The sequence below is a fragment of the Topomyia yanbarensis genome, chromosome 2 (genome assembly GCF_030247195.1).
Source record: "Topomyia yanbarensis strain Yona2022 chromosome 2, ASM3024719v1, whole genome shotgun sequence".
NCBI classification, from domain to species: Eukaryota; Metazoa; Arthropoda; class Insecta; order Diptera; family Culicidae; genus Topomyia; species Topomyia yanbarensis.
Window position 1 is genome coordinate 440,564,195 of NC_080671.1, and position 11,186 is coordinate 440,575,380.

The 11,186-nt window shown below is 37.2% G+C and overlaps 1 protein-coding gene across 1 annotated transcript; it reads right to left on the minus strand.

Moving 5' to 3' along the window:
* Positions 1–9,771: 9,771 nt before the first annotated feature.
* On the minus strand, positions 9,772–10,847 carry LOC131681038 (uncharacterized). Its single transcript, XM_058961743.1, has 2 exons — positions 10,756–10,847; positions 9,772–10,693 (listed from the first exon to the last, which is right to left on the minus strand). The coding sequence occupies exons 1-2, from the start codon at positions 10,845–10,847 to the stop codon at positions 9,772–9,774; spliced, it is 1,014 nt and encodes a 337-aa protein (XP_058817726.1).
* Between the last annotated feature and the right edge of the window lie 339 nt (positions 10,848–11,186).

Genomic DNA, 11,186 nt, shown 5'->3' on the forward strand with positions numbered 1-11,186 from the left:
CGGAAGTCGGATCCATTAGAAATTCAATAACAGCCTATGGGAATGTGCCTCTGTACCTTTTATTTGAGACTAAGTTTGTGAAAATCGGTTCAGCCAGTCTTTGAGAAAAGTGAGTGAGATTGTGGTCACATACACACACTAACGCACATACACACACACAGACATTTGCCGAACTCGACGAATTGCATCGAATGGTATGTGTCACTTGGCCCTTCGGGCCTTCGTTTTCAGAGCAATTGCAATACCTTTCTATTGAGAAGGGCAAAACCGAAATCTGTGTGTCAATTTTTTTAGTTAAATATTAAAAGTTAATTTTTCTCTCAATACATATGAGGGATTCCATGAGAAACCGGCCGACCGCAAAATATGACCATCGTCGATTCGAACGAAACTTTGCAGGTGTGTTCGCTGTATGAATCTCCATGATATTCTCTGGCAATTGGAATATTTTGATACAAGAGTAATTTTTCAAAAGGGCGTAAACGTTTCTACGTGTATGAATTTCAATTTTTGCCTTTCTCATATAAAGAAAGGCTATGCAATCACTGTAAAAATCGACTTTTTAACCGAGGCCCGGAGGGCCGAGTATCATACACCATTCGATTCAGTTCGTCGAGATCGGCAAATGTCTGTGTGTGTGTATGTATGTGTGTGTGTATGTGTGTGTGTATGTGTGTGTGTGTCATTTAAACTCACACAATTTTCTCAGAGATGGCTGAACCGATTTTCGCAAACTTAGTTTCATCTGAAAGGTATAACGCTCCCATAAGCTGCTATTGAATTTTTAGTTGATCCGACTTCCGGTTCCGGAGTTACGGGTTGAAGAGTGCGGTCACACAGCAAATTCCCATATAAACTGGTACCATCATAATGTTCAAATGATGTAAAACATATTAAAATTGATGTAACATTACTCTAGTTTGCGGGTCTGGATCACTAATGATCAATCAAAGCAGCTTTGACCACATTGGCCACCTATGACGGTTCATGACGCCCTCGGGGAACCCGCCAAGTTCCTAAGCTAATATCACACCCATTCCACAACGAATTCTCTACCGATTTTTACGAACTTAATTTCAAATGAAAGATACAGTAATGCCATTGACTGCTGCTGAATTTCATTCGGTTCTGACTCTTGCTTCCGGAGTTACAGGGGTGTTAGTAAGGATACACTGGAATTTCCCATATAAATCGGTACAATCGTAATACCTCGGAGGCTAAAAACTATTGAAATGGTCACCAAATTACTTCTAATCGTAGATCTAGATCACTGATTGCCAATCAAACATTCTTTGAATATATTGTCCACTATCGACGATTCCGGAATTCCGGGCATATTCCACAATTAAAGTCACATCGGTTCATCGGTGATGACTGAACCGATTTTCTCAAACCAAGTCTCAAATGGAAGGCAAAATATGCAGTTGAGTATTGCGTAGCCGCCCCTTTCCCCCCCTCCCCACCTTGCCCTTACACCTCCCTCCTTCATCACTCCCCTCTTCTTGGATCACCCTCACGCCCAGATTTCCTTCATCCACCCCGTATACCGAAATAAAATGAAGGATTTCTGACGCATCCTCCACACCCACTCTACTAAACCCCCATTCCCTACACGTTCAAACGCATCCACCAACCTTTGCAAATTATAATCACATGAAGATAACATTGAACTCATGCTTATTAAGCTAATTAAATATTATTCTTTTGCCTTTCTTATATAGAAAGGTTATGCAATTGCTCCAAAAACCGACTTTCTAACCGAGGCCCGGAGGGCCGAGTCTCATATAACATTCGACTCAGTTCGCCGAGATCGCAAAATATCTGTGTGTATGTATGTGTGTATCTATGTATGTGTGTATGTGTATGTGTGTATGCATGTGTGTGTATGTGCGGATTTGTTAACAAAATGTCCACATCGGTTACTCGGACATGGCTGAACCGATTTTTACAAACTAAGATTCAAATAAAAGGTATAATATTCCCATAGGTTGCTATTGAATTTCATTTTCAACCGACATCTTGTTCCGAATTACGAGTTGAAGAGTATGGTTACAAAACAAAATTTGTTGATTTTTCCAAATCGGTTTCTTGGAATTTTCTGAACCGATTTTGACAAACTTAATTTTAAATGAAAGGTCCATCAGCTGCTGTTGAATTTTGTGTGGATCCGAGTTCTGGTTCCTGAATTACAGGGTGATACGTACGATCACGCAGCAAATCCCGATTCTAACGAATTCTGCGATGAATGTAAAAAGGTGATTTTTTTCCAAAATGTAAACACAACTGTTGAATTTGTAGATCTAGGTCCCCAACAGTCATTCAAAGTCTCTTTGGCCACACTGGCCACCATCGACGGATCCGGAAGCATCCAAAGTCAGAATAACGGTTATATTGGTTTCTCGAAAATGGCTAGATTTGCTCAACTTAGTCTCAAATGAAAGGTGTTGCGTCCCCAGAAACTGATATTAAATTCCATCTCCATCCGACTTCCAGCACCGGAGTTACGGGTTGTGGAGGTCGATCACATAGAAAACTCCGATTCAAACCGATACCGCGATGAATGCAAAAAGGTGCTCTTATATATACTTACCAAGTGTAATAAGAATGAAAGACATTTCCATAAAGTTATATTGTACGAACCAGCTATTAAATCATAGTTTGGAGAAATGAGAAAGGCACAATTGCACCTCTAGGTGGATTAAAACAGGTTTTTTTTGTTCGATTACTGTATTTTATACAGCAAAACTATCTGAGAACGAGTTACAGGGAATGAATACTTCTGTCTGAAAAAAATATGCACTGAAAAAAATGTTGTGTCATTTTTCAAAAAAACAAAAATTTATGATAAAAATTTAAATTGCGAAAAAACCCATTTTTTTAATTTTTTATATTTTGTTACCAAAAACCTGAAGAGAAAAGAAACATTTTGAATGTGATTGCATGATGGAGAAAAAATCGGTAAAAAAGTTTTCCTAACAATAACTTCGTACATGTTTTTAAATTTCATACTAATAGACATACAAAATTGTAATTCTATTACAGAATATAATTCTAAGCATCATTTAAAATCAAAATGCATTTAACAAAAATCTTCCAAAATGCGATAGTTTTCGAGATATTTGAAATTTTGCTCCTTCAAAAACAATTAATTCGTGTAATTATGCTCTTTTTAAAAGTAATTCGCGTTACCCCATCAAAAAATGTCAAAAATTTAATGTTTATCGTTTTAAAGACGTAAAAGCAACCTTTTTAGTGTATTTGGATCATGGAGAAGCTTTCAATAAAAAAGTTTTCCTAACAACAACTTTTGACTTTTTTTTATAATTCTTACTATTTGCAGTCAAAAATACAATTTTCTTTTTGAATATGATTCTAAACGCCATTTTAAATCGAAATGCTCTTAACAAAAATTTTCTAAAATGTAGTAACTTTAAAATGTTTCACAATATCGCCTTGATGTCAAAGAGAAAGTTGCAGGAAAGTTTACGGGCCTTTTGAAAAACCTATTATTGTTGACGGAGAAATGCGACTAACTTATGAAAAGGTCGTAATAAAACAAAATAATTGTGTTGTTAAAACAAAAGCTAAAATATCTCGAGAACTACTACATTTTAGAAAATTTTTGTTAAGAGCATTTCGATTTAAAATGGCGTTTAGAATCATATTCAAAAAGAAAATTGTATTTTTTACTGCAAATTGTAAGAATTTTAAAAAAAATGTCAAGAGTTGTTGTTAGGAAAACTTTTTTATTGAAAGCTTCTCCAGGATCCAAATACACTAAAAAAGTTGCTTTTACGTCTTTAAAACGATAAACATTAAATTTTTGACATTTTTTGATGGGGTAACGCGAATAACTTTTAAAAAGAGCATAATTACACGAATTAATTGTTTTTGAAGGAGCAAAATTTCAAATATCTCGAAAACTATCGCATTTTGGAAGATTTTTGTTAAATGCATTTTGATTTTAAATGATGCTTAGAATTATATTCTGTAATAGAATTACAATTTTGTTTGTCTATTAGTATGAAATTTAAAAACATGTACGAAGTTATTGTTAGGAAAACTTTTTTACCGATTTTTTCTCCATCATGCAATCACATTCAAAATGTTTCTTTTCTCTTCAGGTTTTTGGTAACAAAATATAAAAAATTAAAAAATGGGTTTTTTCGCAATTTAAATTTTTATCATAAATTTTTGTTTTTATGAAAAATGACACAACATTTTTTTCAGTGCATATTTTTTGCAGCCAGAAGTATTCATTCCCTGTAACTCGTTCTCAGATAGTTTTGCTGTATAAAATACAGTAATCGAACAAAAAAAATTTGAAATTCATACACGAAGAAACGTTTACGCCCTTTTGAAAAGTTGCTCTGGAATCAAAATAATCTTATTACCTGTGGAAAATATTTAGTCTTGCATGACGGTGAAACGTGTAAAGTTTCATTGGAACCTAAGATGGTCGGTCACGATTTTAAAGATTTTCGGACGGATCTTCGTGGAATTCCTCTTTTTTAACTCTCTAAACTATGCACAATAAAGCTAAGGAGGTTTGGAGTGTGGCACTCTCGAACCCTATGAATAGCGTAAGCTTAATTTATCATTTTTTTTTTTACTTTTTCAATTCAAAAATCAGCAAAAAAAAATTTTTAAGTTTTTTGCCCCAATTTTTGAAATTCTTGGTTCAATATTCAATTACAAGTATTATTTTCACTTATACCTTAATATTTCAGATTTTATAAACGTGGGAGCAAAAATGTAAAGTTTTTAATATCATTGGAGATTCTAAACTAATATATGCTCAAATAGACATGTCATAATGAGTTTAATGCTTACAAAAAAATATACCATTATTTATTAAATTTTGCGAAAAAATCGAAAAAAAATTTTTTTGCTGATTTTTGTATGGAAAAAGTCAAAAAACATGATAAAGTAACCTTACCCTATTCATAGGGTTCTAGAGTGCCTCGCACCAAACCTTCTTAGCTTTATTGTGCGTTGTTTAGAGAGTTAAAAAAGTGCCTGTTCGTGAATTTTGGTTTGCACCTTTCTTTCTTATACGTAGTTGAAGTTGGTGTAAAAAAATGTAAAAATCTTCAATAAGTTTGAAACAAATGAGTATTTTTACATACAGTCTTCGACAATATTATGTAGTTTTGATATCTACACATTTGTGTTATACATAGTTTGCACGAAAAGTCACAATGAAAAAAGTTATATTAAAAAAACTAGATTTAAGGGGGTTGTCGTAGAAAATGTATTATAAATCGATAACCTTTAAGGCCCGAACACAATCAATGCGGTTGCGGCACGGCACGGTGCGGCCAATTTTTAAAACAATGTGCTTGCATGCAAGCACCCACAATGAGTACGGTGCGGCGCGTTGCGGCAACTGCGGCGTTGTACTAAATTTTAAAATTTCTCAAAAAATGCGATGCGGCAGAGTGCGGCAAGCACCTTGACGTTTTCAATTTGTTCATTCTTGTCAAAATAATTGAATTTGAAGCTACCACTAGTGTAAATTCAAAATTCTTGTGTTCTTTATGTAGAATCAGGTAGAAAAACAGCATTTTATTAATATATCGAAGCGGTTGGTCCTACAGGTGAATTTCGAGAGGCCCATATATTTAACTATCGCATTTTCCAATGAGGAGGAGTAAAATTGTATGGGCTTTTGCAATTTGTTTGAAAACTGATCGCTTCAATATTACCATGATAGAGTTGTGTCACTTTAAACATGTAGTTTGTTATAGAAATATGCAAATTTGGATTTTGCACATAGTGTACTTCGTATGCTGTATGAATTGTTTAAAGCAATCAAATTCTACCGAACTAGTATAGGAGTGCTAGTGTGTCATGCTTCCTCTATATAAAGCAGAACATGTACGTCGAATACATTGAGAAATCATCCAAAAAGTGTTAACTAAAAATGAACCTTTCAGTTTTGCATTGCGATATTTTGGATGATAGATAATGTTATACTTGCTGAAAGGAAATAAATTTAGAAATGATATTAACATTTTGGATTACCTGGATTGATTTTATAATTAAAACCTAGGGGGAAATCACTCTAAACTTGATCTGAGCATGCGGCCCCTAAGAAGTCGGGAACATGACCGAGGCTGCCGGGGTTACAAGTCGAAAACAGCATCAGCGGAAAATCGGCGGTTTTCACGTGTAAAAGAACTAAATTTTGGTCATAACCCGAAAGAATGTGAAGATTCTCTTATTCCGTTCAAAGTCGATTCCACTGAATACCGAAATCGTGATTTAGATCGGTCAAGGTCAAAATTATTGACAATTTGCAGCAGTATCAAGAATCGAACCGTTTGAAAAAAATTCTCAAGGAAAATAACTTGCAGATTAACATCAAACCTTGTACAAATAGCTGACCACAGATTTGGGTTATATTCCGAACATGCAGTGATCGTGGGACACTGAGCACATTGGTGGAAATTAACTCGCGCCCCGGAATGAACCGCCAGAAATCCCTCCCTTAGGGTGCTTACAGAGTGGCCGTGAGAAGCTGAGCAGGGGTTGGCACTGACATTAAAATGCGAGAAACCTGCTTGCAGCATATCAAATCGAACCTGTCAGAGTAAAAGCAGGCAATCGGCGCCGATCCGCTCAGCTTTCACTCTGACAGGTTTCTCGCATCTCGCACTCTAATGTCAGTACCAGCCCCAGCTCAGCTTTTCGCCGCCACTCTGTAAGCGGCCTTAGATTGGTGGTATTGACGGCGTTGTATACGTCAAGCAATATTACATATTTCGGTTCCAATAAATTCAATGTATTAACTATATATCCCCAAATATTACTGGTTTTTATCATAAATCTGCATTACGTTTACTGGAAAACAACCATGCATATTTTATTAAAGTTGTGGTTACGGTTCAGAGTGACTTCAAAATGTTGATGGGTTGTATCGAGGAGGCCGGACCCCATTATGCCTTTTTAATGTTTCATGCTCTCCAAAATTCCCACCAGGTCAAGACCAACTATCAGTCGTAATAAAAATAGATGTCATGAGACTTTTAGCAACATTTATTTATTTTTTAAACTATAGTATTCGAATTATGAATGAATATTTATGTGTAGTGTATTGCTTTGTATTTTTACAATCTTGTAGAATGTTCTGATTTGGCTAAAGCTAGACACCATTAACCAACCTGCGATATGTATCTAGCACGAGTCACGATTTGACAAGTACGCGTGTTGGCGATTGAGGTAAAACCGCAAAATCCTTATTATATCACCATATTATCTGCAATCACTAAAATTACGCCAGATGTGTCTACGCAGAAATCAGTTCTCGGTCGAAATTAGTTCCGTCAACTGGTAACAAGATTGTGACACGCCTATCATCATATTTCCAAAGGTACGTTCGTACTCCTAGAGGTTAAATTTCTGAACAGCGTGAAACGGTTGTACGAGGCCATGACTGCTACTTTCGACTATAGTTATCGTTGCGTTCACGCAACTCACCGCATTGAAACGGCTGCTCTTGACACTCGGTTATTGCTGTGCGTCCTGCTGCACCATGGCTTCTAGTTGTATTTTATGCTACAACATCCCTTAGCAAATACTTGTTTGCGATTCCATTGCATCCTGGTACAATAACGTCCGCTTTAATGACGACGCTGACGATTACTTTTGAAACGACTTGACAAGATATTTTTTGGTATTTTTCTTGACATTTTATCAAAATAACCGGTAGTCTTATTTATGCACTGTGAAACAAAGGCGATTCAAAATACAAGCCCTTTTGGCAACTCCGGAAAAAATCCAACTGCGTGCGGATTAGTGGTTTTACTGGAAGCGTTCTCGACTACTTCATTGGCCAAAACGGAAAGACAATACGTCTGCGAGACAATGTTTCCATCCGGAGCACTGCTCTGGACTCTAAAAAGTACTTTCAACTAGTACCGCACTATCTTGATGTTTGCATTGAATAGTATTACGCCAACGCGCAAGAGTCCTTTACATGATCCACTTCAATTTTGTACGTCACATTCACCTTCGCTTCAGGTATTATTCACACATGGCTTGAACGACCGATTAAGTGCAAGGGTTCAAGGCAAAGGTTACATGTTTCGTATCCAATATGGAACACAACTCCGGATCGTGATTCTGTAGTAGCAACCGTAAAATATACCACACTTCCATTTTAAATGCGAATCTTTGGGATGTCCATATTCCGAATTGATTCAGAGACTTTGGAACGCGACAGTTGTAATAACAACGGTGGCAACAACAATTCAATGCGGCTGTTTTGAAAATCATTAATTCAACTCCTACTATTGCAGAGGAATGAAGGAGGCTATTTCAAATTCGTTACAACTGCCAACTTATCAAATCCCAGCTTCGCGACGAAATTATGACACTCCTGCTAAATCGTATCTTGAAACGACAGGTCGAATGTTCATTGAACTGGGAGAGCTGATTCACTGTATCCCTTCCATTGAGGCAAACCTGCCAAACATCCGTTATTTAGAGAGATTTAGCTTGACAAATAGTATGCCAGAAGGGGGGTAACTCAAGCTCTATCAACCTGAAAAACATGCCTCCGTTATCAATCAACATTGCGCTTATCAGACATCGTATTACTTACCACAAACCCTCCATCCTTGAAAGAGTAATTTTAGCGATGCAGTTTTCTTTTCTAGATCTTGCAACAGCATGGAAGTCGTCAGCAACTTGAATCTACCAATAGTGAAAAACTAAAGATATAATCCGCGAAAAATCAAAATTAGACAAGGAACTGATTGGCAAACCATTCTTTTCTGCAATAATAAGGCTTTGTAACTTTTAACTTGCTCAAGATTCTTCTGTCAGCTACGCAGGAATAATAGAACAATGTTTTTTTCACTTATCGACTGCGATTTTTTCTTCTCGTGTCACCATGTTGTTTGGAGTGACACCCGGTCAAACCCATCAGAATGAATTCCAGCTCAAATGCAACAACCGATTAAGTCGGAATCGGCTGTTGCATTTGAGTTGGAAACCATACTGACTCCATTCAGAAATCCGAACCGGTTGCGGAATGAGCTTAACCGGGCAGCGCCCAGTTAAACTAATTCCAGAACCGGTTCGGATTTCTGAATCCCAGTTAAACTCATTCCGGAACCGGTTCGGATTTCCAAATGAAGTCATTATGGATTCCAAATCAAATGCAATAACCGATTCCGACTCAGAATCGGTTGTTGCATTTGATTTGGAATCCATACTGACTCCATTCAGAAATCCGAACCGGTTCCGGAATGAGTTTAACTGCCCTCTAAGAACGGTTGGTTTCAAAATCGTCCAATGAAGGACAAAAACAGCGGACGAACATGGTCAGGCGATTTAAAAAGTTTGACGTTTGACTCAACTCGCCTGTGCTAATTGCCCCTAGGAACAAATGCAATTTGCGAATGCGATTTAAAGGCAATTTCAATACTTATGGCGATTTCGCTTGAACCTGAAACTGAGTCAGGTTCTAACCCCAACCGCTGTCAGTTCATACATTTTGACAGCAGTTGGGGTTAGGAACTGACTCAGTTTCGCCTCAAACGAAAACCGCATTAGACAAATTAGTATATAGTATATAGAAGGTGGAAACATTTTTCGATGTGAGATTATCACTTTTTTCAAAAGAACTGGATGATAAAGGTTTAAAAAAGTTTCGGAACCTTAGCATTCTCATTTATTTTATTTATTTAGAGAAACATACTAATTTTGTTTATTTTTAGTAACAAGAAATATATATTTTCATGTATGTAGTGATATTATTATTCATGGAATTTTATTTTCAAGTAAATATTGAGCCAATAAATCACGTATGTCATATGCACTACGCGCTGCGTTGTTCCCACGTTGGACAATGCCTGCGGAAACGCTCGCCATGGGTTCAACTAGCTTCCTCCACTCACCTTCTTGAACGTCACCGTCTTCGTTAGCAATGTCAGCAAATCCTCGCGGAGCGTATTGGGATCCACAATGCTGTTTGACAAAGTTGTGCCGAATCACCACTGATTTTACAATATGCTCCGCTGACATCGGGTGCATGATGAGTGGAGATTTTAAAATTCTCCAACGAGCAACCATAATGCCAAAAGCATTTTCGATGGTCCGCCGTGCTCTAGACAATCGTCGGTTAAAATTTTCTTTGGTCAGAGATAGATTCCTACCTGGATACGGCCGCATCAAATTAGATTTAAGTGGAAATGCTGCGTCACCTACTATATAGTGTGGAATAATATGTTCACTTCGTGGTAATGCGCATGGGCCAGGTAAATTCAACTCATCTCGAAGAAGTCTACGTCCGAATTCGCTAGCTGCAAACACACTTCCATCTGAATTGCCTCCATATGCTCCTACATCAACAGCTAAAAAATTATAATTTGCATCACAAATGGCCATGAGCGATATGGAGTGTTGTTTCTTGTAATTGAAATAGAGTGAGCCGGATTTTGGTGGGCAGTCCAATGTAATATGCTTGCCGTCAATGGCGCCGCAGCAATTTGGTAGGTTCCACTGTATTTTAAACTCGTTACTATACTGCTTCCAAGAGTTCTCATCCACTTCGGGCAAATATATGGCACACAGTTTGTTCCATATGATTTGTGTAACTTCCTGTGTTATTGACCGCACTGTTGACACTCCCATCCGGAACAATCGTGATAAATAAAAATGGCTCGAACCGTGAGCTAAGTACCTAAAAATCAAACGGAAGATTTTATACAATTTTCGAGTGGTTTATTGATGCTCAGCTCTTACATCAATGTGAGGAACAGTCTGCATTTTGCAGGAATCGGTTGACGCAGTTTTCCGACCACATCGAAAAGTTTATCAAACGCTGCTGGGGTCATCCGGGTGCACCGGAAAAAGTATTCCGGATCATGCTGCCTCATGAGATCGAATGAAGTCTCGAAAAAGCCTTCAGTGGCCCTTGCTTGATTGGATGGCCGTACCCACCAACGACGTTCTCTATGCTCGTTGGCATCGCAAAGCTCTTTCACTTCTTGCAATATGCTTAAAATATTCAACGCAGTCGAAAGATTTTCCATGCTCAAAATTTTAATTTTTTGACAACTATAATAACGCTACACGTTGAATTAAAAATAACATTTGCTAGGTTGACAATACAATACAATAAATGTGCATTTGTCTATAAGCGTGTACGAAACATCAAGTGTCAAACTTTGCCG